Genomic DNA, 24,921 nt, shown 5'->3' with positions numbered 1-24,921 from the left:
GAGCCGAGCAAACCCCAGGGCTGGGCAGAGCTGGGAGAGGAGTCAGTCCTCACTGCCCCCTGACCCTATAGAGCCCCATCACAGCCCCTGGCCCCTACAAACCCTCGCCATGTCCCTTCTCTGTAAGCAACCTAATAAATTGTTTGATGACAGGCAGGCTTGGGTCTGGTTGCAGTGGTGCTGGGGAGACACAGGGAGCTGGGCTTGTCCTTGCCCTCTTTCTCTGTGGGCACCTGGCCCACTGCTCACACGGGGCTACAAACAGCCCCAAGAAACAGTATTAAAAGGAGCTTGAGAGATTCCTTTTATACAGCCGCATATTTTACAACCCATATACATATATGCCTATACACACACATACATCTCCGCAGCAGGCCTGCACCACTGAGGCCTTAAAGCAGTCGGGATTCGGCCTCACTGCAAAGCACCATCCTTCTCTGCAGGGCGCCCTCCTTCCTGCTCCACCCCGGGGGGTCCCTTGGCCCGGCTCTCCCTCTGCACGGCATGGAGGTGGACGGTGGGCGTGCTGGGGTCCTTGCCCACCCCTTGGCTGGGGTCGCCGGCCCCACGCTCGGGGTGATGCCGCTGGATGTGTTTGATGACCTGGAACTTCTGCTTGGCCTTGTAGGGGCAGTAGCGGCAGAAGAAGGGGTGCTCATTGGTGTGGGTCAGGTAGTGGTGGCGCAGGCCGGCTGCCCAGCGGAAAGCCCGCCCGCAGGCATTGCAGACATAGGGCTTCTCCTCGCTGTGCTTCTTCAGGTGGGTCTTGAGGAGGAAGCGGGTCTTGAAGGCCTTGCCGCACTGCTCGCAGATGAAGGAGCGGGCCTCTCGGTGCCGTGTCTCCTTGTGCACCCGCAGGGCATCTGCCCGGTTCGTGCGGTACTCGCACTCATCGCAGCGGTATGGCTTCAGACCTGTGACAACAGGAAAGGGAATGGCACCAGGATGGGGGAACAGTGCCCGCCATCCTGCAGGTCTTGCCATCCCTGTAACAGAGCAGCAGTCCCCAGGGACTCCCCCCCTACATCCCATCAAGTCAGCAGGCACCCCAAGACCCCCCATTTCCAAGGCACCACATGGCACCTGGGGTCCGTACCACCCCACCTTCCCTCCCTCCCTGGGGGACTGTCCCCAACCCACCAACACATGAGAATGTGCTGCCCCCCAACAGCTGGGGGTCCTCCCCCACCTCCAGCTGGGCCACTGGTAGCAAAGGCAGCAAGGAGCAGAGGTCCTTGCAGCCCCAACTGTCTCTGGTAGCCCACGGCCCGCTCCCAGTGGGCAGCACTCACCCGTGTGCTTCGTCATGTGGTACTTGAGCTGATTCACCCACTTGCACTTGTAGCCGCAGTCGGGGCAGAGGTATTTCCGCTCCTCCTTGTGGATCCGCATGTGGTACTGGGCACAGGGCAAGAAGGCAGGATCAGGATGAGGCCATGTACCCTGCCCTTGGAATGTGCAGGGCTCTGGGATGCCAGCGAGGGGCTCACGGACAGCTCTGGCATCTCAAACTGCGTGGGGCAAGGAGGGCTGCCTGCTTGCCTGGCAGACTATGGGCAATGGGGATCCACAGCAGGGTCAGGATGAGACCCGCATACTGCTGAGCTTGCTCTGTCCCAGCCTGCGGAGGGGCACAGGCTTTTCTCCCCAGTTTGGTATTTAGGGCAAAGTCCAGGTTAAAACCAAGCCCAACAGAGCTAGCCCTGAGCTGAGCACATCGCACAGCCTTGCCCAGGCAGTCCCAGATGGCTCCACCTCAGCCTGGCCATTAGAAAAGTCAATATTCCTTTTAGCAAACCAGACCATTTTCTCCTCCATTACCCCACGCCTGGCCCTCCTGTTCTAGGAAAGGCCCTTTACCATGCATGAGGATGCTAATCATCTACAGAAACGAGGGCAGGGTCTGGCTCTGCTTGCAGGGAAGCTGAGCTTTCCCTGCACTGTGTCTAACTGGTGCCACAGAGCACACTGCAAGCCAGCAGGCAGCAAAACTTGGCTTTGAATGGTGCAAGGCTGCACCCAGAGGACGCCAGAGATGTCAGCGGGAAGAGGAGCTAACGCAGACAGCTGCCCACTGTACTGGTTTTGGCTGGGATGGAGTTAATTTTCTTCATAGTAGCTGGTATGGGGCTATGTTTTGGATTTGTGCTGGAAACAGCCTTGATAATACAGAGATGTTTTCATTACCGCTGAGCAGTGCCTACACAGAGTCAAGGCCCTTTCTGCTTCTCACACCACCTCACCAGAGAGCAGGCTGGGGGCGCACAAGCAGTTGGAAGGGGACACAGCTAGGACAGCTGACCTCAACTGACCAAAGGGATATTCCATATCATAAGATGTCATGCTCAGCATATAAAGCTGGGGGAAGAAGAAAGGGAGGGACGTTTGGAGTTACGGCATTTGTCTTCCCAAGTAACAGTTATGCATGATGGAGCCCTGATTTCCTGGAGATGGCTGAACACCTGCCTGCCAATGGGAAGTAGCGAATGAACTCCTTGTTTTGCTTTGCTTACATGCGTGGCTTCTGCTTTACCTATTAAACTGTCTTTATCTCAACCCATGAGTTTTCTCACTTTTATGCTTCCTATTCTCTCCCCCATCCCACCGGGAGGGGAGTGAGCGAGCGGCTGGGTGTTGCTTAGTTGCCGGCTGGGGTTAAACCGTGATACCCACTTTCTTGCTTTGCTACAAATCCCCTTTCCCCTTAATCTGCAACAGCAGGGAGCAGGGAAGAGACATACTGTACTCACATGAGTTTTTATCTGCTCACCTCCTATTCCTGTATGAGCCACAGGAGAGGACAAAGGACAAAACCTCCCCTTAGTAGTTTCTTCTTCCCCAAATTCCCATGTCTGGATCCCCCCCAACCTATGTAGATGCAGTAGGATATATCCCCAAGCAGGGCTCTCACCTTGAGACGTGAGGGGTCAGCACAGGCGTATTTACAGAGGTGGCACTTGTAGGGCTTCTCACCAGTGTGGATGCGGATGTGCCATGTGATCTTCTGCCTGTTCTTGGTGGTGTACTCGCAGTCTGAGCACTTGTACACACGGGTGCCCCCATGGCCCTTCATGTGCTGGTCGAAGACGAGCTGGTGGCGGCAGGCAAAGTCGCAGAAGGGACACCGCAGGGGTTTGTCCTGGGGGGTGGCTGGCTCATGGCTCTCCACGTAATGCCGCACCAGCTGCTGCCGCTCCTTGGCTGCAAAGCTGCACAGCTCACAGCGGTGGCTGAAATGCTGCGTCTTGTGCTCATCCAGAGCCTCCCGGGTGGCAAAGGTCTCCTTGCAGGTGCTGCACTCCAGGTGCGGGTGCTGCTTCTGCACGTGGCACTTGAGCGTGGCCTCGCTGTGGCACACGAAGCCACATCGTGGGCAGCCATAGGACACCTTCTCCTCGTGCCGACGCAGGACGTGCTGCTTGAGGGCTGTCTCAGAGCTGAAGCGAGCCTCACAGCGGGAGCAGCCAAAGTTGAGCTCGCCGCGGTGGCAGCTGTTAACGTGGCGGGTGATGTCATTCTGCAGGTAGCTGCTGTAGTCACAGAGCGGGCAGAAGTGGGTGGGCGTCTTCTCGTGCACCCGCAGGCGGTGGATGCGCAGCTTGGAGTTGGTGCCAAAGGTCTGGCTGCAGATGCCGCAGGCGATGCGCCCCACACCAGTGTGCAGGGACTGGTGGGCCTCCAGGCGGTAGCGCCGTGTGGTGCTGAACTCACAGTAGCGGCACTTGTGCGGCTTCACGCCCTCGTGCTTGATGCGGACGTGCTGCCGCAGGCAGCGGGCCTGCTTGCAGGTGAACTCGCACTGGCGGCACTGCAGCTGCGGCCGCTTGCTGTAGTGTTTGCGGTGCAGCTTGCGGTGCAGCCGCAGGGCTTTGGCTGCCTTGGAGGTGAAGGGGCAGGAGGCACAGCGAAACTCACCCAGCGCCACGCAGCCCCTCTTCTTGTGTGTCTTCATGGCCCGTTCCTGGTGGCAGGTGAAGGGGCAGGTGGGGCAGGAGAAACGCCTCCTCTTGGGCAGGGTGGCTTTTGGGGGGGCCACATCCAGCGGAAGCTCACTGGGCTGGCCCATCTCAATGCCGGCTGGGTCCCCCTCAGGGAGCTTGGTGCTTTGGGGTCCATCCTCCTTGGGATGCACGATGTGCTTCTCAGCACAGTGGCTCTTGAGGGCCCGCCTGGAGCGGAAGGCCTCTGGGCACAGGGAGCACCAGAACTGCTCCAGGCGCCGGCACCCATCCTCCACATGGGAGGTGATGGTGGAGACACGGGAGCACACGAAGGAGCAGGCGTTGCAGTGCAGCTTTCCACCCTCCAGACGGTATTTCTCTGAGGGTTTCCCAGGCTGGGGGGGACAAGTGGCTCCACCTGGCTCAGCCCCATCACCTTGCTGGGGAGGCTCTTCTGCCACCTCTGTGCTGTCACCCAGCAGGGATTTCTCAGGGGCAGGACAGCCCGATACCTGTTGCCCAGCCAAAGGACTGCCTGCTACTTGTGTTTTATTGGGCAACAGTTCAGCTTCCCAAGGGCTCTCAGCATGCCCAAACTCCTCTGAGCCTCTCTTCTCGCTCTCTGCCATTTCTGTACCATTATCACCAGGGTGGTCAGCAGGTTGGCACAACCCAGGTGGCTCCTGACCAGCTGGTTTGAGGATCTTGTTCTTCTTCAGGAGGACTGGGCACTTCTTGAGAAGGTGGGTGTTGAGCCCCCTTTGCTGCTTAAAGCTGGCACCGCACTCATGGCACACAAGCGGGGCCCGGCGGCTCTGGCAGCTGGCTTTAGAGTGCAAGGACATGGACTTCTCCTTCCGCGTGATATACGAGCACCTCTCGCACTTAAAGATCTGGCTCTCTGACTGCACCACAAGCATCTGCACCCTGCCCTCCAGCACCAGCGTCTCTGCCTGCTCCTTGTCCTGCTTCCGCAGAGCCTTCAGTACTGACTCCGAGCTGCCTCTGGCATCGTCACCAGGGGTAGCCACGTCCTCTGGGACAGGTGGGTGGCTCTGCTCAGCTGTCTTCAGCACATTGAGCCAGGCCTCTGGCAGCTCGGCTTGGCTGGTCTCTCTCATCTCGGTGTCTGCCACCAGCTTCTGGTGGTCCGAGCATGACCCCTCAAGGTGGCCCGTGGCCTGTCTTAGGCCATCTTTTCCCTGGCCATCTCCTGCCGCTACACTGCCCTCCAGCCTCACTGCCTCATCCTCCTGTACATCTCCCTCCTCTTCCTCAAAGTCTGGGATGTCTTCGAGTGTATTGTCATTGTCCTCCAAGCCAAGGTCATCCCGGGAGCCCAGCATCTCATAGGCTGCAGGAGGCTCCTTGCAGGTCAACATTTCTACGCTCTCCGACTGTGCTGCACAGGCTTCTCCAGTCAAATGCTCCAGGAGGGGGTCAGACGAGACATTCAGTGCCTCCAAGTGCAAGGTGCAGCTCTCTGCCACATCCCCAGAAGCAGCAAGCCCAGTTGAGCCTTCAGCAGCATCTCCTCGCACGCAGTCATCTCCCAGGGTGTCACCAGCAGTGGGACAGCTCTGCTCCCCCTCACCCACACCTCTCTCCACCTCGCTGCCGCTCTCTGGTGGAGCGGCATCCTGCCCAAGGAGGGGTACCACAAATGTTTGCTGGTAGCCCTCTTCTTCCTGGGACTCCAGCTGGGATGGCTTCGCCTTTGCCCACTGTTCCTTGCTGGCGAGGGGGGAGCTGACATCCACACGCAGGGCTGCGCCAAGCTCATAGCCAAAGAGCGCCTCAGATGAGCTGATCTCCAGCTCCTTGCTGGCATAGTTCTCCAGCCAGTCCTTGTCACCAGGGACGTAGCCATGAATCTTGCGCTTGTGGAAGAAGAGACTGGTGTTGCTGAAGGTGCAGTAGGAACAGAGGGCGCAGCGAAACTCCTTCTGCTTGGTGTGCTTGCAGTTCTCGTGGTTCAGCAGCGCCTGCTTGTACTTGGTCTGGTAGGTGCAGTACTGGCACTGGAAGATGGGCACCTGGTAGTTCTGCGAGTGCTTCGCCTGCATGTGCTTCTGCAGCTCGTACTTGCGCTTGCAGGCGAAGCCGCACACCTCGCAAATCAGACTTTTGCCCTGGTGCCGCAGCTTATGGCTGCTCAGCTGGTCAGCGCGGTGGCACCGGTATGAGCACTGGTTGCATTGGTACCTGTGGGGAAAGCAGAATTGGTCAGGCAGCATGAAGAACCTGGGCAGACTGAGCCCTGTCAGGCACGTTGAGCTCTGCTTCCCTGTCCTGGACACATGGGGAAGGGGTACTGTTTGGTTTGCCAGATCTGACCTTTGCCGTCCAGGCAGCTCTTACCACAGGCAATTCCTCCCTGCTGCAGCCCTTGGCACTGCTGGTGCTTTACACCCCCAGCCTGGGGACAGGAGATAGATTTCCTGAGTATTCCATACAGTGACCGTGTCACCCTGCCCACACACATGACACACCAGCAGCACCTCCAGCATCCCTGGATGCAGACTGAGCCCAAAGGTGGTGATAACACAGAGGTGAAAAACATGTTTTGGCAGAGTCCTGTACATGTCCAAGCTGGCCTCGGCCCACGAACATCAGCAGAGCCTGTGAACCCAAGCTCAGAGCTGCACTGATGTGGTAATAGACCTTGGTGTCATGGAGACACCAAAAGTAGGTTTGCCTCCACAGCACCATGCTGGCAACAATCTGCAAGCTCAAAGACTGCATTTCTTACATGCCAGACAGAGCAGGCTGTAGCCATCCCCCAGGCATGAGAGAGTCGGGAACACAATGCAGTCTGGAGCAGCAAACCCCTGGAGCAGGATTTGGGGACCACCACTTATGCTGCCAGGCCAGTGGAGCCAGGGGTCATACCGGAGATCTCCAGTGTGCTTGCGCATGTGGACGTTCAGGTAGTGCTTCCACTTGGTGATGTACCCACACTCAGTGCACATGAAGTTCTTGTCATTGGAGTGGGTCAGCATGTGCTTGGACAGGTAGCTCACATCCCGGCATGTGAAGTCGCAGAGCTCACACTTGTGAGGCTTCTCTCCTACACACAACACAGGAATGCCCTCAGCATGACAAGCGGATAAAGCAACATGGTCTGCCTCCCCCTGTAGAGAAACCAGCTCAGCAGGAGCTGGGGGTAACAGGAGGGATGGGGGCAGGCCACAACTTCAGCCAAGTGACACCAGAGTGGAGGAGCCGGTGATGGGATCCAGGAGCCCTGACCCAGCCCTCCCTGCCCATCCCAGCTCGGCTCTTGGGACCCCCACAGCGGACACCCACCAGTGTGCAGCAGCATGTGGCGGATGAGGACCCTCTTGTGCGCGGTAGCAAAGGTGCACTCAGTGCACTTGTGGATCTTCTCATTGGCATGCATCTTGCCCACGTGGTCGTGAAACTCCACGGGGTTGAAAGTGGCGTAGGGGCAGAAACTGCACTGGAGCTGCTCGCTGCCTGGATGCCCCTGCTTCTTGTGCTTGCGGAAAACGTGCTTGTTGGAGCAGATGAAGTCACACTGCTGGCAGTGGAAAGCATAGTGGGTTTTTCGGTGAGCCTCCATGGCCTCGGCTGTGCCAAAGAGCAGCGAGCAGGCATGGTACTTGCACTCCACCGCCTTGATGCCATGAGCATCCTTGAGGTGACGGACAAACTCCTTCCGGTCCTCCGCGCAGTAGTTGCAGCCCCCCTGGAAGCAGCTCAGCCTCTTGGGCTCGGCTTTGTGAGTCTTCAAGTGTTCTTTAAGGGCCTGGCTGAGCCGAAACTTCTCCTCACAGACAGGGCAGGAGTAAACATCGGAGTAGAAGTTGGAGATGTCCTCGTGCATGCTGGCCATGTGACGGTTGAGGGCATTCTTCTCCACCGAGCTGTAGTGGCAGAGCGGGCAGCGATGGGCCTTCTCACCTGTCTCCCGCATCATGTGGATTTTCAGCTTGCTTTTGCTGGTGAAGTACTTGTGGCAGTTGGGGCACTGCAGGCTGGGGTCAGGGAAGTGCAGGTGGAGGTGCTCTACCAGGTGTGTCCGTTTCTTGAAGCACCGCTTGCATTCGGGGCACATGTGGGTTTTGTAGAGGTACTCAGAGCCCTCCGTGACATCCCCTGTGAAAGCAGAGGATGGGGAGCCATCAGCAGGGAAGAGAAGGAGAGCACAGGCAGATATTCTCTCCCCGATCCAGCTGTGCCAGGGTGAGGGCTTATACACATATGTGGTCACACAGTGGCCATCTACTTAAGAGGGACTGTCCCCACCCCAAGCCACCAGCATGGTTCAGATGAGCTCTTTCCAGCTCAACACTGGCAAAGCGCAGCCGGAATCAGGCCTGCTCGTGTGTTCCTGATCCCCAAAGCCTGGCAGACTTTTGCCTGAGCCTGGCAGTGCTTGTGGGCAGGCAAAAGAAGGGATGCATTTGCTTGGGCAGAGGGCTGGGGGAACAATTCACTGGTACATGCAGGAGATGTGGGGCTGCTGGATGGCAAGGGACCCCCAGGCCCCACCAGCCCGGCCCATGTTTCCCTGCCAGTCTCGAGGCTGTGCTGCTTGTTCATAATACAAAGCCTGAGCAGCTCCTCGTAGGGCTCCACATCCTACCTTTGAAGTGCTGTGCCCGCGGCACTCTGGCTTTCTCAGGAGCTGCCTTCCCATCCTCTTTGGCCTCGCCTTCGCAGGGGCTCTCGCCATCCTCCTCTGGCGACTCATCCCCACCACTGTCCGAGTCCTCTTCTCCAGCTGACGCTTTCTGTCCCTCCAAGGAGCCCTCCCCAGTGCCTGCGGGCTTTGCTGGCCTGGCTTCTGCTGTGGTGGCTTCCCAGCCAGGGTGGCAATTCCCCACCTTGTCCTGCCCTTCTTCTGCTGCTTCAATGGGGAAAGACAGAGATCATCATGCTCCAGGCAAGAGGGAGCCCCCTCACCCACATACATGCAAAAAAACTCCTGGCTGAGATAGGGGGCACAAACCATGCAAGGAGGAAGGAATGCAGGGCTCCCTGGCCCTCCAGCAGCACAGCATCACCCCCCACTCCTCCCAGTTGTAACTGGGATGCACGGACACAGCCTCTGCAGCACCCAAAGGCCCCGGACCCCCCGTCTGTACCTGATGGCAGGACACAGCGCTGCTCGAGGCCATGGGGGGCCGAGCCAGGGTGGCCATCTGTCACAGGTGCCTCAGCAGGGGGCTCCGCAGCATGGCCCTTCCTGTGCTGCCAGAAGAGCTTGGCATTGGCTGTGACAAAGTCGCAGTGGCCGCAGTGGAAGGGGAAGTGCGTGCGGTGGTGCTGCTCCATGGCCAGGCGGCTGGGAAAGAGCAGTGGGCAGGCACGGTAGGTGCAGGACACAGGGGAGGCCCCGTGCAGGCGGCGCAGGTGGCCGCGCAGTTGCTTGCGGTCCTCCGTGGTAAAGCAGCAGCCCTTTTCAGGGCAAGGCAGAGCTCCTGGTGGGGCGCGGTGGGTCTTGAAGTGCTCCTTGAGTTCGCCGGGCTGTGTGAACACCTCTCGACAGACAGGGCACAGCAGGTGCTCGGGAATGGAGCCCTCCTGCGTGCTGACTCCAGGTGGCTCCGAACCCCTCGGCTCGCTCTGGCCCTCCCTGGCAGAAGCCAACAGTGTCCCGGGGAGCTCCAGGTGCCCCGGGGGGGCCAGCAGCAGGCATTGGTGCTGGGAAAGCAGGGAGGCCTCTGGGAAGCTCTGGCCGCACCTCTCGCAGAAATACAGCTCCACCACTTTGACCAGCACCTCTGCAGAGGGGGAGGGGTGAGCTTTAAAAAGGGCTTTCACCAGGCCCAGAGCTTGGGACTGGCAGTTCAGTTCCAGCTCTGGACAAGGAGCATAAATCCCTGTTGCCACAAATTAGTTTGGAGAACTGCAGCCGTCCCCCTACCCGGTGTATCCCAGGACACCTCCCATAAGAGAGGGAACACCACCACCCAGGTGACCACGATGACCAGTTCTGTCCCTTAGCACCTTTGAGGCATGCAGAGATGGGAGATGGGCTCAGCCCCATTCCTAGCAGGATGTGCCCACACTGGACCCGAGTGAGAAGCATGTTGGAGGCGACAGTCCAGGGTGGAGATCTCCACCTGGTCCCTACTGACAGCCTGGAGCAACCCCCTCACCTAGCACGCAACTCCCACAGCCACCCCTCCCCATCCACACACCCAGCTCATGCCAGGTCTGCACTAAATGGTGGCACCAGACTCATGACGCATATGAGGTCAGAGACACAAGGGCACCGCGGTGTCCCCAGGGTGCCAGTTGGAGGGGACAGGGGTCCTTGCCAGACCTCTCTCCCTCCGTTGAGCGCCATAGGGCCCATTCTGCCCTCCCTGCACACCATACCTGTGGCATTGGTTGCGTTGCTCAGCGTCATGTTGCCAGCCACTGCCTCGATGAATATTTCCACGTTGCTTCCTTCAGAGTGAGCCCCTTCCCCAGGCATCGACGCCTCTGCCAGCAGCAAGTCCTGGCTGGCGGTCAGCGTGGGCGTCCCAGCCAGGCTGGTGCTGGCCACACTGGGGCTTCCTACAGCTCCTGACTCTCCTGGTGTAGGCAGGAGCAGCTCCGAGCACAGGGCCTCCATCTCCTTGCTGGGACCCTCAGACACAGCCACTTCTGCGCTCATTGCCACGGGGCATTGGCTTGGTGCCGGGCAGGAGGGCCTCTTACACTGAAACAGAAGAAAGTGCTTTAAACAAGGGAGAACCCAGAGGCCATGGGGTCCTACTGGATTTTGGGGGGCCAATCCCCAGGCAGGGGTATGAACTGGGGTATCTCAAAGCTGGCTCCCTTCTGCTGTGCCCCAAGCAGGCTGCTGGTAAAACCCACTGCCACGGGGGAGATGGGGTGCAGGGACCCCTGTATCCTCCCCAAACTCGGGGGCCTCTTCCTGCGCCCAACAGCCAGGGCTTGCTCCCCGGGCCCAGGTGGGCCCCAGCCCGAGCCCAACCCCCAGACCTGGGCCCAGCCTCCAGCGAGGAGGTGCCCACCGCGAGTCCCCACACGGCCGCGACCGTCCCAGCCCCCTCGCACCGCAGCCCCGGCCTGTCCCCGTCGCCCCGGGCCGGGGGCTCAAACCGGGCCCCGGTGCCTCCAGCCCTGGCACATCTCGATGATGCACGCTGGGCGGGAGGGAGCGTCACCCTTTGTGCGGCTCGCGCGGCCGCTCTGCTCTGCCCCGCCGACCGCCCCGGCTCCGCTCTATGGTGCGAGCCGGCAGCCGGCCGGAAGCGGCGCCGGGCGGAAGTGAGGGTCGGGGCTATAGAGAGCGGCGCGGCTTGGGCTAGAGCGGCGCTGCGTGGAGGTGAGGGGCGTCGGGGCCGTAGGCCGAGGCCGGTACCGACGGGGGCGAGCTCCTGCCGGAGGGGATGAGGGGGCCTTGCCGTGGGGAAGGCCGGTGTGGGGCTGGGTCTCCTGCGGGGGAAGGTGGGCTCCTGCCGCGGGGCTGAGGCTCGGCTGCGGGGGGAAAGGCCCCACTGCGGGGCAGGGACCCTGCCGTGGGCCCGAGGCCTTCCTGTGGGGCAGGGCAGGTACTATCCTGGGAAGGAGCCTTGCTGCAGGGTCAGACCCCGTTCTGGGGGAGGTGGGATCCTCCCTGAGGGAGCAGAGCAAGTCCGTCAGGCTGTCTCTCTGTTGGGGGAGGCTCCCCCTCATCCCCTATATCTGACAGACCTGTGCTGAGGGAGCTGGAGAAACTTCGGGCCCCTTAAGTGTGCGGCTGGTGCCCTTAATCCAGACATGGAGATGCTGCTTCCACCACAGTCACGCGCCTGTTGCCAGCAGCAAAGAAACAGCTCTCGGCTCAGCCTGGGGACGCACTTCAGCTTTTTCAAACAATAAACCTTAAATAGTTGGAGTGCTCAGTGATTTGTAGCTGTTTAAAGAATAAAACTGTGTAAAACTCTGGGCTTGTTGTCATGGCTGAAGAAGGAACAGATGCTCCTGTGCTTGCTTGAGAGCCTCCAGCTCTTGGACCCCTCCTGCCTGTCTCACCCAGAGGCTGCAGAGAGGGAGAAGGTTCCTGTGGCCAGCGGCAGTCTGAACCCCCGCTAATAAGATAAGCACGGGTGTGGGATCTGAATGTGCCAGGCTGCCTTTTGCCTTGCGAACCAGCCACAATAAAGGCCAGGCAACTGTGGTTGACCTGTTGCATTCCCCGCTGCCATTCAGTCCTCCTTTTTCCACACAGGTTTGTTTCCAGAGCGCAGAGACGATGCTGTGAAAAGGAGCCGCTTAACCTCCCACAATGCCCTTTTCTGACTTTGTCTTAGCACTGAAGGACAACCCGTATTTCGGGGCTGGGTTTGGCCTCGTTGGGGTGGGCACAGCCCTGGCGTTAGCCCGGAAAGGGGCCCAGTTTGGCCTGGTGGCTTTCAGGCGCCATTGTATGATCACCTTGGAGGTGCCCGGCAAGGATAAAAGCTACCACTGGCTGCTGAACTGGATCTCCCACCATGCCAAGCACACACAGCACCTCAGCGTTGAGACGTCATACCTGCAGCATGAAAGTGGGCGTGTCAGCACCAAGTTCGACTTTGTCCCCAGCCCTGGGAACCATTTCATCTGGTAAGGGAGGGCAGGGGGAAAGTAGTTTGGGGACTGACCCTTGTTTTGGCAAGGAAACTCCAACCTGAGGTGCCCATGGAGACAACAGAGAGGATTCTGCCTCCTCCTTGGGTCTGAATTAGGGCAGGAGATTGAGAGTAGCGAGAGGAGTCTGTATTCACTGGTGTGAGGTGATTTCCTTACCCAAGATGAGTGTTCTCTTTGATGCATGAACTGGGCTGGGCACAGCTGAGTGGTGCTGGACCACTGTCTCCCAACCCTGTCTTCCCACCCCAGGTATCGCAGGAAGTGGATTCGCATCGAGCGCAACCGGGAGAAGCAGATGATCGACCTGCACACAGGGACACCCTGGGAGTCCGTCACCTTCACTGCACTGGGCACCAACCGGGAGATCTTCTTCAATATCCTCCGGGAAGGTCTGTAGGGGAGCTGCATGGGGTCCTGCTGGGAACAGCCTGCTCCCAGGAGATGTCCAGAGCTTCAAGGGAGATCCTTTTCCCTGCCAGCTGTCCCCTCTGCCTCTCTCTGCAGCCCGGGAGCTGGCACTGCAGCAGCAGGAGGGAAGGACAATCATGTACACGGCCATGGGAGCAGAGTGGCGGCAGTTTGGCTTTCCCCGCCGGCGGCGGCCTCTCAGCTCTGTGGTGCTGGAGGAAGGTGTGTCAGAGAGGCTGGTCCACGACGTGAAGGAGTTCATCGACAACCCCAAGTGGTACAGCGAGAGAGGCAAGGCTCCAGTGTGGCGTCCTCTGTACCGTGCCCAGCGTGGCTCCTTACCCCCCTGCAGCCACAGCTGTGGGGCACCACGTTGGCCACATCCTGTAAATGAGCAAGCCCGGGTGCTGGGGTCAGGCCTGGGTCTGCAAAGGAACAAACTCCCCTTGGTTCAATCTAATCCTGGAAACCACTATAAGCCACAGAGTTCATTGCTCCTGTGACGCTGCTGTTGGGGTGAGGCAGGATGCCTGTGGTCCTCTCTGGACATGGCTGCAGAGAGATTTTTCCCTGCTGCTTGCCTTCCTCTGGTGTATCCTCTGTGTGTGCTCAGCACAGCCCCCATGGCTCTGGGGAGAGAGCTCAGAGCAACCCAGCTGATTCCTAAAAGGACACTGTCTTTTAGGGATCCCCTACCGAAGAGGCTACCTGCTGTATGGTCCTCCTGGCTGTGGGAAAAGCAGCTTCATGTGAGTATTGCCAGCTGGCTAACAGCAGTTTTCCTGCCAGCTGCCTGCTCTGGGGCACAGTGGTCTCTTCTGAGAGGGTGTGGATGAGTTTGGGTTTGAAATGCAGGAGTGGGCTGTGCCTCCTGTGTGGTGCCTGGTATAAGCATTTGCGTTGCTGGCACCGTGACAGGTCAGGGTGACAAGCCCTTCACACCCTTGCTTTGCACAGTGCTGCATGGCACCAGCAGGCTGAGCAGGGGGCTCCCACCCGCCCTCCATATCTGATCTCCACTGGGGGAGGATGCCTCTGCCCTCTCTCCTGCTGCTGGCCATGGAGATCCAGTTCTTCCTCTGCTCCGGGCTTTCTCGCTGTGATTCACCCCTGTGGTTTGTGTCCTTCCCAGCACAGCCCTGGCTGGGGAGCTGCAGTACAGTATCTGCCTGCTGAGCCTCAGCGACCGCAGCCTCTCTGATGACCGGCTCAATCACCTCCTGAGCGTGGCACCGCAGCAGAGCATCATCCTGCTGGAGGACGTGGATGCTGCCTTCGTCAGCCGGGACCTCGCTGCTGAGAGTGAGCAGTGCCCCTGTTCCTGGGCCAGTGGTGGGAGGGAGGTTTGCTGGCTGTGCTGGGGAAAGGTTTGGACTCTGGGCTGCTCTGCCACACCAGCAGAGACCAGGAGTGGGCAGCTCTCTGGGGCCTTGGGGCCCAAGCTGGACCTCGCCCAGTTGTGGCTAGGCTATATAAAGGGAAGTTTGGGTCCTTTATCCTCAGGCAAAGACACTTCTCCTGCCCAGCTATTTTCAGCATGAGAAAGGGGATGGCTTTCTCCCTTATTCTCTTTTTGGGTTCCCAGGGGTGCAGGTGGGCAGGGGAGGTAAATGTGCTGCCAGCCAGGGAGAGACAGAGGGTCAACCTCAGGGCAAGGAGAGAGTGGGGAGCTTGGCTTAAGCCTCAGGTGATAGGGAGGTGGCCTGCAAGACTGCATGGGGTTAGTGACCAGTGGATATGATCTCAGACACCTCTGTCTGCAGACCCAGCTGTGTACCAAGGCATGGGGCGCCTGACCTTCAGTGGCCTCCTCAACGCGCTGGATGGTGTAGCCTCCACAGAGGCCCGAATTGTCTTCATGACCACCAACTACGTGGACAGGTCAGAGCTGCCGTCTGGGAGGGAACAGGGAGGGTAGCATGGGAAAACCTTGCTCCCTTTTGATGGGCTTTACGGAGGGCTATTTGCATCCTCCAGTGTGCAGACTGGGGATTCAGGTTTCCCAAATCCTCCCTTGGGATGCAAACCCTTGATTGCTAATCAGGGTCTCTTCTGCTGGAGCCTCAGATGCTTCCTTGCTGTTCAGACCAGCAAGGTTGTGCCCTTCAGGAGAGGTACCAGCTTCCTGCCCATGGGGATCTGCAGGTTTTGGGGTTGTGGCCATGCTGCCAGTAAAACACAAGCCCCATGTGCAGCCCGTTGGGTTGGCAGGATGCAGCCTGGGCTCACGGCACCCGGCCAGACGCTGCCCTGTGGCAAGCTTGGTTCACTCCAGACCGAGCTGGCCTAGAGGGTTGTTCAGAGGTTGCTCATAGGACAGAGATGGGCAGAGCTGTTTCCCAGGACACGCTTTTCCTCTTCCGGAGCCAGCCCTTCCCCAGCTCTCGCGCTTCTTTTGGGTTGATTTCCCCCCTCAATCCCCCAGGGTCAAACCTCTTCCCCACCTTTACCATCTCACAATGCAGATAGGACACTGGCACACAGGACACTGGCTGTGCTAGCATGGAGCAGGGGGGCCTTTACTGTGTTCAGTTTTGGGACCCTCACTACAGGAAAGACACTGAGGTTCTGGAACGTGTCCAGAGAAGGGCAACCAAGTTGGTGAGGGGTGAGCACAAGTCTTATGAGGAGCGGCTGAGGGAACTGGGGTTGTTTAGTCTGGAGAAAAGGAGGCTGACGGGAGACCTTATCGCTCTCTACAACTACCTGAAAGGAGGTTGTAGCGAGGTGGCTGCCAGTCTCTTCTGTCAGGTGGCTGGAGATAGGAGAGGAAATGCCTCAAGTTGTGGCAGGGGAGGTTTAGATTGGATATTAGGAAAAATTTCTTTACTGAAAGGTTTGTCAAGTATTGGAACAGGCTGCCCAGGAAAGTGGTTGAGTCACCATCCCTGGAGGTATTCAAAAAGCGCATAGACAAGGCACTTCAGGACATGGTTTAGTGGGCATCGTTGATGGTTGGACTCCATGATCTTAAAAGTCTTTTCCAACCTAAATGATTCTATGATTCCTGCAGGACCCACCCTGCAAAGACACTTTGATCAGGTTTTCAAGGCACCCCTGTGTCTCTCAACAGGCTGGACCCAGCCCTGGTGCGTCCTGGCCGCGTGGATCTCAAGCAGTATGTGGGCCATTGCTCCCGCTGGCAGCTTGCCTGCATGTTCCAGCGCTTCTACCCCGAGCAGCCCCTGGCTGCAGCCGAGCGGTTTGCGGAGCAGGCACTGGCGGTCTCCAAACAGATCAGCGCTGCCCAGGTACAGGGCCACTTCATGCTCTACAAGACGGACCCCGAAGGAGCCATTTCAAACACAGGCTCCATCCTGCTGTGACTAGGGGCCAGCTTTCCCCTGCCACACTGCAAGGACTGGGGCAAGGACTTGACCATCCTGGGGATGCCATGGAGCTGCGCAGCCATGCAGGCCAGGTCTCTGTTCACCTCTACCTGTCCAAGGCCTTGGCTTTTTATTAAAACATGTGGAGAGTCAGAGCTGCCAGCCTTGCAGCAGGGAGAGGAAATCAGCTCTTGCCGCTCCCCAGACTTGGGCAATACTGCACCGGCCCCACTCACCAGTGCATGCCTCATGCTGGGATTGCTGTAAACTGCCGAGGCTCCTGGATGTGAATCCCCTTCCTCGTGGAGCAGCCTAGGGGTGCCCCAGAAGGGCACTTTCCTGGGGCAGGACATTGGGGTGCTACAGTGCTAAAGCTGCTAGTCTTTGAAGGGACAGCAGTCTTCACTGGTTTGTGAATATTCTCTGTGAAGTGCACAACATGGCTCTTAGCTCTCTGGTCCCTTCGCCTGTTAGTTGCCACACTAACTGGTTGCCCCAGCTGCTGGTCCAGAGCCCTCCTGACTGCAGCTCAGCATGGCCAGTTCTGCAAATCCAGAGTGTTTCAGAAGTGGCTCCCAAGAGACAGCTCGTTGTCCCTCAGGCTGCAGGCTGGTGCCACAGCTCCTGCCCTGCTGAGTTGTGATGCCAAGTCACAGATCTGCTTGGACATTGTTCCTGGGCAGGCATGACTGTCCCTCCTGCCAGAGGAGAGGTGGGGCCCTGGAGTTACTGCATGCCTGCCTGTGGGGGCAGATGAGAGGCTTTGGCTGGTTACGGAACATCTTCCCAAGAGCTTGATGTTAACCCCAACGGGCATTTCTGCAGCCAGGCCAGCCCAGTGCAAGGTGCAGAAATCCCTGTTGGAGGCAACTACTCCTCTCCTTCTAGCACGAGAGGCCCTGCATGGCTGAAGGAGGGATTTGGCCAGCTGCTGGCAGTCTCACAGCCCTGTCACCAGGCTTCCTTCCCACCAGGAACAAAAGTCCTGGATGGGCTGGTAGAGCCACAGGTGCCTGCAAAACAATCGAGAAGCGAGCAGGGTTTGCACCTCCTTCCCAGTGCCTTGGAGCCAGGGTATGCATGCTGACCCACAGAACAAGCCAGCCAGAGCCTCTCTCCTCCCTAGTCCCTGTTTCAGAGTCCCAAAATGAGCTTCCCCAGAGCCAGCCTTGTGTTCATGTCCTTGCCTCGGGGGGCTGTGTCACCTTGGCAGAGCTAGGGGAGCTGGTTCCAGGCCAAACCCCAACCATTAGGTCACTGCTCAGCCCTTGTCTTGGCTCTGCCCTGCGGGGCCAAGGGTGAAGCTGAGAGCACTCAGGGATACGAAGGGGCCCAGCCAATGCCACCTGGCTGAATTTCAGCCTGAACGGGCGCTGCTTTGATGCAACCCTAGACTTGCACAAATGTTTCTGCAAGTGAAGGGTTGATCCTCTGGCCATGGGGGGTCTCTAGTGACTCAGGCAGCTCCCAGAGCAGGGTGCTGCTGTTGGCATCTCAAACCCCATGCCTGGCCATCCCAGAGGCTAACTGCTTGGATCCAGGCTTGTCTCACAAAGCTGGGGGTCAAAACTGGCCAGCGAGCAACTAGCAAATGCCTTGCAGCAGTTTGGGAGGATGGGGAAGCGGTGAGGAAGAGCCAGAGGGGCCATGGGCCCCCACCATGATGCCACCACACAAGAGCACAGGCAACATCTCTCACTCTGCTTGCTTTTAATAGTGTTAATGCTACAGATGTCGCTGGTGCCCTTCTGCCCAGCATGAGTGCTTTTGCCCATTAAGCCTCACAACAGCTCTGTGAGGTAGGTGGGTGATGCACGTGGACACCAAGCAAGGAGCCCCAGGGCAGGGTGCAGGCTCCATTCCTCCCCTCCAATGCAAAGGTTTGTTTTGTTTAGCCCACATATGTTTCCACGTGCTGTTGCAAAATGTCCTCTGCTTCAGGCTGACAGCAGTGAGTCAGAAAGGTGAGGGCCCTTCCTAAATCCCTACTCCCAGGAAAAAAGCCTCCCCTCTAACACGTCTGGCATTTGACTGAAGTTACCCAAGTCCTCACTCACTCCGATTTCCATGGCTGAATTCCCATGCTCCAAACACTGGCCACAGCAGCTTTCCTGCTGAGAGTAAGTCTGGCTCACTGGAGGAAGCCAAGGAGCTTCAGCTACTGCAAGGGGCAGAGATCTTCGCGTTTCTGTCAGGACATGATCAAATGGAGGCAGCAGAACAAGCACCAACGTCAGATAAAGTTTACACCTTTTCACCCAAGTGTGGACAGGCTGTTCACCCAGAAATTAGCTGGAGCAAGGACAGAGCAAGCACTGAAGAAAAATCTGGGCTTTCTTCAGGGAGCGAGTGCTCAGCCCTCATCCCCAGCAGGGCACAACATCTGGTGCTCATATCCCCAAGCCCAGGACAGGTAGTGTAGGTTCAGACCAAAGAGTTAAAAAAAAATAATGCTTTTACAGCATTAGGGTTGAAAACAGGCCAGCGTTGGAAATCTAAGCACAGAAGGTTCTTGGGCAACGGGTTAAACTAACTCCTTCAGGACAAGGCCAGGCATGGAGAGAGCAGGGCAGGAGGTGAGAAGGACCCATTCAAGAGAGAGCTTTTGTGCACCATCCATGTGCCAAAGCATCAGCCAGGCAGATACAGCGCAAATGCCCTCCCAGCCGGCACACAGCCTTTGGTTTCCCAGGGATCTCACCTGACAAGTCCACCACAGCATGGCCATTTTTGCACTCAGTGGGAGAAGAAAGACAGTAACAACCCATGTGTGGCCAAAAGAGAGGTGGGGGCACAAGGCACAAACAAGTGTGAAGGAGTCAGTACTGTCCAGGTGAGCCAGACAACTTACACCGAGTCAGGCAAAGCAGGGCCTGGAGTGAGCAATACCAGGGATCAACACCTTTGCCCCAAACAGCAAAGAACAGGAGCGAGAGGTCAGAGAAAACAAAGGGAGCAGGCTCTGGAGAAGACCCAACAAATTAATTTAATACCAGTGTCCCACTTCAGAAGCTTGGGATCACCCATCATGGCTGTGGAGTGGGACACATTAAATCTGTGAAGCAGCACCAGAAGGAACTGCACCAAGTTAGTTTAAACAGCAAATCCTCATTTCTTTGAAGCAAGATCAGCTCAAAGATGAAAAGAGAGTAAGAAAGAGTATCCAAAGTATTGGGGCATGTTTTCACTCCGGGCTGTTGGAAGCTCCAAGAGACAACCTGGCCTGGCCTTGGAGAGGGATCCTGTCAGATACAGGTCACAAAGCAAGAGTGCTCTTCACAGGTCTCTGTCAGCTTCTGCCTGCACAAAAGCAGCTGAAGGACAGGGCAGGAGCTCCAGCTAAATTCAGGCTGCTTGGGGGAGCAGGAGCCAACCCGAAGCCTCAGCCACCAGACAGCCCTGACCTGCCAATGCATTGACTTAAGCTTAATTTAGCTCTCCTGGCTGGGACTGGGAAATGTCCTGTCGTACAAAAGACTTGCCTGGCTGAGCCCATCAGCTGAACAGCAGTCAGGGCTGCAGAAGCAGCAATGCTGTCTCCAAGGGACAGGGACAGCAGTTGAGAAGGCGCTCTGAGAAGGAATGGGGGACACAGCAAACTGAGCTCCAGGCTGCTGCCCTGGCACAGCCTCATCACTTAGCACCACCATGGCTCCACAGGATGCTGGCTTCCAGGGAAAGTCCTGCCATGACACTGGCTCTGCCGTTGCAACACGCTAGGCTCAGTCCATTTGCTCTGTAGGTGTGCACATTTCCTGGCAGCTCACATACAGGGATGATGGCTGCAGGTCCCCAGTCACTCTTTCTCTGTCCCCTGGGTCCCCTGAGACCATGGCTTACATCATCTATCAGGAGTCAGCTTCTCCAACGCTGGTGACAGCCAGTCACTCACGCCAGGATGCTTCATTCCACACATACGCTGTCCCAAGCTGTGCCACATGTCAACTGCCTCCTCCCTCCCAAGGGGTACGGTGTCTGCTTGCTACTGCTCCACCAGAGCCTTCACTGTTCTCCCCAGAAACAGCCCTTCCCTACCCCAGCCCAGCCCCTTACCACTCCTGCTAGGAGCCACTCTCCTTCTCAAGGAGATGGGCTTCTCGTTGTCCACTGGGCCTGAACACTCCTCGCCCTCTTGGTGCTCTGGGGTAGGAACCACGCTCCTGGACTCTGGACCTCTCCCACCTCCCACAATCCCAGGGCCTGTGGTGGCCCTGCCAGCTGGGAGCTGCTCTGTGGTCGCTGCGGTTGAATGCCAGGTTCTCCTTCTCCCTGCCCCGGGCCTCAGCCCCCGCCTCCGGGGTCCATCTCTCCACATCACGGCACTCCTCTTTCAAGTCCACTGCCTCTGTTACAGGTGAGGGGTCTTCAGGGCACAACTCCTTTCTTTCAGCCAAGGCAGCAGCCCTGCTTCTGCTGTGAGGCTTTGGAAACTCCTGGCTGTGCCTCCCACCCGGTCTTCGCTCTGGTCTCCGGCTGAAGCCCCTGGGCCCCCTGGAGCCATGGAGTGTATGACAGGCTTCCTCTGCCGGTTCCTGTGAGCCACTGCATGACTGCCTGCCCTGGCCTCTGGGGCCTGGCCTCTCCCCTCTGTGCCTCTCCCTCTTGCTCTGTTGCTCTCTGGGCACAGCAGGCCTCTCGGGCCGCCCGGGTTCTGCCCTGGCCACTGGTGCCCCGGCTGGCTCTGGAGCCGAGGCTTGGCTGGGCGGCTGGGGCACATCCACAGCACCTGCACTCACTGGCAGCTCAGAGGCAGCGGCTGCTTGGCCTGGATCGACAGCAGCTGGAGGCTGAAAGAAAGAAGCCACCAGTGAAGAAAGGGACAGGGGAGTCCCACAGCAGACAACAGCACTCAGTCCTGCAGTCCAGGGCCCCCCTCGCCAGCTCTTTGCCCCTAGTGCCATACCGCCTGGAGGCTGATGAAGTAACGGTTCCTCTCTGCTTCAGGGTCAATGATGCCCCCTTTCTCTTGCTGTCTCTTGAAAATTAAGCGCAGTTCTTCCTGGTGCTGCAGTGTCTTGGCATCCGGCCTGTATGGCTCCTGAGTGGCAGAAAGTAAGGCGGGGTAAGGGCTCTCTCAACACCTAGCATAGATAGGCAGCTGGCAGTGCTAAGAGCTACTCCCCAAACCCTCCTTTGATCACACAGCACCCAGGCAACCTGCTTCCCTTTGCCACATTTGGCCAGGCCTACAGATGCATGCGAAATCCCTTGACAGAGGCAGAGCATGCTAGTGCAGACCCACTGTTCCTGCAGTGACTGCCTTGGGACATCCTGTTGTGGGGCAAGATGCAGAGCAGCTACGATCAGGTCACTCTCCTGAGCCCGATTATATCCCAGTGAGTAGAGAGACATGCCCCATGGCAGAATCACCTCTCCCCCAGCACATCTGCTCAAGACTCAGGGCTATACAACTAAACCTGCTCTTTGTGGACACATCAAAGAGTCAGGAGATGCCCTGCTAGGTTTTGTGAACTGCCCTTTGGATGGGCCATCTAGGAAGACCTCAGAGCGTGCATTCATTCTGCTATAACATCCCAGTTGAAGCTACCCAGTGAGCGGGTGCAGCTGGGCAGGTGAGCCCCCATCTCTTACCAGCGGGTGCTGCGGAGCGGGTGCTGCCTTCAGAGCACAGAGATCATAGACCAGGGTCTCCCGGCAGACAGGGCACTGCACACCGACTTCCTGCAGGGAGGCAAGAGGTGATACCAAACCCTGGCCACAACACAGCTCACACACTGCTGGATAACCCCAGCCTGGAAGTGGAACAGGGTGGCCTTCTTCAATCTTCTGCCAGTGCAAAGAAGCCCAGGGGGGTTCCAGCAGCATGAGGGCAGCCTGGTGTCTCAACGACTGCTACGGAAGGTTTCTCCACCACGAGGCTCACTGGGATTTGTGCTCCAGTGGCTGACCGCTGTACAAACCACCTCTGTCAGCACATATGGCTTCAGTCATCCTTAGGCTAGGATCTATTTTACTCCACACCAAAGCGGAGCATGTCATCTAGGCAGCACGTCTTTGAAAGCGTTTTGCAGGAAGGAGCCTTTAACTTGTTTCACACTCAGCTGTGCTGTTTGCTCTGTGGCTGATAACTCTTCCAACACATGCTCAAGCAGGTTTTATTGCCCCAGAACACAGGTGATAATGTTTATCCTGCTGCAAACCCCTGCAGTTCAAGGACTAGGGAAGGAGCTCTCTTTTCTAACTCCTGTGGTTCCAGAAGTCCAAAAATGCAACTCCCCTGCCCCCTTCCACAGCAGGCACTGACCCAGAGATCCAATAAACCAACTGCTAAAGTACTAAAAACTTATGGGGTAATTTTGGTTGGAAAGGCCCCTTGGGGATCACTTGGTCTAATCCCTGCTTTGATTCTCAGTGCGGACATGACACTGACCATGCTGCTGGGTCAGGCTAGCCCTTACTCCCATGTCCCAAAGGGGGTAACAGAGACATCATGAGGGCCTGGGGAGGAAGCCCAGCACGTGGTACCTGTTTGGGGGATGGCGCCGGGTGCTGCTCTCTCTCCTCCTGCTGCATGAGGATCTCCTCCTCCATGTGCTGGGCATAGCGGGCCAGGCAGTGGGAGTGGAAGTAGTGGTAGCAGTGGGTCTTTGTGAAGGCTTCTCTCTCCTGTAGAGGAGAAAGGGCAGCTTCAAAGGGTTTCTGAGCACAGGGTTGTGTAGCTTCCCCAGCTGAGGTGGGTTTTCACTCCCATGTCAGTGCTGACAGTGGGGAATTAGCACTATTGCTTGCAGAGCCACACAACATCTTCTGCTGGGCTTCATCTCTACTTCCTCAGCTCTTACTGGGACACTGCTCCCTGTTCTGAGTGTGAGAAACGCTCCTAATGTCAAGGTGCAAAGTTTTTGTGACTGATTTCTCTGTGTATACTCCTGTGTAAGCAGCAATCTGCTCACCTGTTGTGTTCTCCTTCTTAGGCAGGCACTGCCTCTCCTTGCAACCTGGACAAGGCAAGCTCCCCTTTCCCCGCAGACCTCAGCACCTGCACGGATGTGTTCCAGTCCCTCCTGACCACCTGTGTGCTGAACTCCAGGCGAGCTTTGACCAACACAGGGAAGTTGAGATGCACCAGCAACTATCCCCAGACCCTACCTACTCCTTTGGAGACACTGGCAACACTCGCTGCCCCTATGCCTTGTTTCTGTAGATGGTTATCTTCAGGCCGACGGGGAGAGTAGCATATATCGCCTTAGGAATGTTCATGCTCAGTAGGATTGCCTACAGGGCAGGGGGCTGCTGAGGCATACCCTGGTCCCAGGCTGATATCCTAAGCTTTGAGCCCCAGGCTCCCCATTCTCTCACCTCACTTCCCAGCCAGCTTGCAGGGCCAGGAGACACATGCCTACCTGGAATCCATAAAGGCAGATCACGCACTGGCCATGAGGAATGTTGTTGTCAGTGAGAATCTCCTTCCCCTTCTGCAGAAGCATCAAAGCAAACATTTTACTCACTGGCCTGCCCATGGGCTCAGGGCTCTCCCACCCCTCGGGCAGCCCAGGAGCAGTGTCTGTGGCTGGTCACCCCCAGTCTCCCCCAGCTCTCACCTCAATCAGTTCATAGAGCACCTCTGTCCCCAGCCTGGCTTCAGCAACACTTCTAAGGGTCTGGGAAATCCTGCAGCAAAGTGGCAGAAATGCTTAACACAAATTTAGCCACACCTTTTCACTATCCCACATACCTGTCACCCTGCCACGATGACAGGAGGAAGAAATAGAGCACTGGCCTTCAGGCTTTGCCTGCAGCATGGGATGGGCACATGTGCACACACATATTCACGTGCTCTCCCAGCTCCCCACAAGCCGGCGCACAGGAAGCCTTTGCCTTCAGAGGACATGCAAGAGCAGGTTTGCTGACTGCCTCAGCTCAAGCTCACCCAGCACCCTTTGGTCTTGATGAATATCAGGCTTTGTTTATCTGATGGCAGCCCCTGACCAGGTCTGGCAGGAGCCACATTACTCCTGTGCTGCCGGCAGGTACCAGGGTCTCCCTGCACACACTCTGCTGCACCAAGGACAGGAGCACAAAGGCAACAATGGGCTGCCCAAGGACTCAGTTCAGTTCCACCTCTGTCAAAGCAGGACCAACAGCCTCAAAAGCCCAGGGGATTTAGATTACATTTCAGGGGGACCACAGGGGAACAACCATAGGGGGGACCCCCAGCGTCAAACTGAGCACCAGCGGCTCCCATGAAATTTAAATCAAGGTCATTTAGGGACCTGTATCCATCTGTTAACCGGACATGGGGAGCCATATGAATTTGAGAGAAGGCTTTTCCACCAGTTCTGCCTCCCGGATCTCTGGAGGAAAGGATCACCCTCTCCCCACCCTCCCGGCACTCACTTTTGAATTTGCTCATCTGACAGCCCCCGTGGGTTCCTGATCGAGATTTCCGGAACTTTGTTGGGATACTAAGGAAAAAAAAAAAAAGAAAAACAAAGAAAAACACCCAAAGCGCAACAAGGAAAGCATAGAGACCCGGGGTGGGGAGGAAAGGGGGCATGGGAGTCCGGCAGCCTACCTGGGGGGGCACGGAGAGCACCAGGGTAAAGCGGACGTACTGGGAGTCCTGGTCCTGGGCCGTGGCGGGGTGCAGGGTGATGCTGATCTCCCAGGGCTCCCAC

General features: G+C 57.7%; 3 protein-coding genes across 4 annotated transcripts in view; 1 reads left to right on the top strand and 2 right to left on the bottom strand.

Annotated features, from left to right (window-relative positions):
• Positions 1-293: 293 nt before the first annotated feature.
• On the bottom strand, positions 294-11,074 carry ZNF142 (zinc finger protein 142). Of its 2 annotated transcripts, XM_010568186.1 has the most exons (10): positions 10,986-11,074; positions 10,296-10,623; positions 9,056-9,694; positions 8,554-8,817; positions 7,251-8,063; positions 6,834-7,011; positions 2,912-6,146; positions 1,293-1,398; positions 414-914; positions 294-376 (listed from the first exon to the last, which is right to left on the bottom strand). In XM_010568186.1, exons 2-9 carry the CDS (start codon positions 10,576-10,578, stop codon positions 415-417), a joined length of 6,018 nt encoding a protein of 2,005 aa, XP_010566488.1. In that variant the 5' UTR covers positions 10,579-10,623; positions 10,986-11,074; the 3' UTR covers positions 294-376; position 414. The 2 variants fall into 2 exon arrangements, with proteins under 2 accessions (XP_010566488.1, XP_010566499.1); XM_010568197.1 differs by lacking the exons at positions 294-376; positions 10,986-11,074 and having other exon boundaries at positions 844-914; positions 1,141-1,398; positions 10,296-10,977.
• A 150-nt stretch (positions 11,075-11,224) lies between these two features.
• Positions 11,225-16,583, top strand: LOC104832162 (mitochondrial chaperone BCS1). The gene is made up of 8 exons (XM_010568173.1): positions 11,225-11,256; positions 12,142-12,518; positions 12,795-12,934; positions 13,050-13,244; positions 13,639-13,702; positions 14,086-14,255; positions 14,717-14,834; positions 16,027-16,583. Exons 2-8 carry the CDS (start codon positions 12,199-12,201, stop codon positions 16,277-16,279), a joined length of 1,260 nt encoding a protein of 419 aa, XP_010566475.1. The 5' UTR covers positions 11,225-11,256; positions 12,142-12,198; the 3' UTR covers positions 16,280-16,583.
• Positions 16,584-20,169: 3,586 nt separating this feature from the next.
• Positions 20,170-24,921, bottom strand: part of RNF25 (ring finger protein 25) — a 5,250-nt gene continuing 498 nt past the window's right edge. The window contains exons 2-9 of the mRNA XM_010569738.1: positions 24,819-24,921; positions 24,641-24,708; positions 23,845-23,914; positions 23,647-23,718; positions 22,769-22,909; positions 21,875-21,964; positions 21,186-21,320; positions 20,170-21,069 (exon numbers count right to left, since the gene is read on the bottom strand). Coding sequence (XP_010568040.1) covers positions 20,344-21,069; positions 21,186-21,320; positions 21,875-21,964; positions 22,769-22,909; positions 23,647-23,718; positions 23,845-23,914; positions 24,641-24,708; positions 24,819-24,921 — 1,405 coding nt within the window. The 3' untranslated portion in view covers positions 20,170-20,343. The remainder of the gene's footprint in view (positions 21,070-21,185; positions 21,321-21,874; positions 21,965-22,768; positions 22,910-23,646; positions 23,719-23,844; positions 23,915-24,640; positions 24,709-24,818) is intronic.

This window comes from Haliaeetus leucocephalus, unplaced genomic scaffold (assembly GCF_000737465.1).
Source record: "Haliaeetus leucocephalus isolate CR32 unplaced genomic scaffold, Haliaeetus_leucocephalus-4.0 Scaffold1, whole genome shotgun sequence".
Classification (NCBI taxonomy): domain Eukaryota; kingdom Metazoa; phylum Chordata; class Aves; order Accipitriformes; family Accipitridae; genus Haliaeetus; species Haliaeetus leucocephalus.
This window is presented reverse-complemented; position numbering and strand designations above follow the sequence as displayed.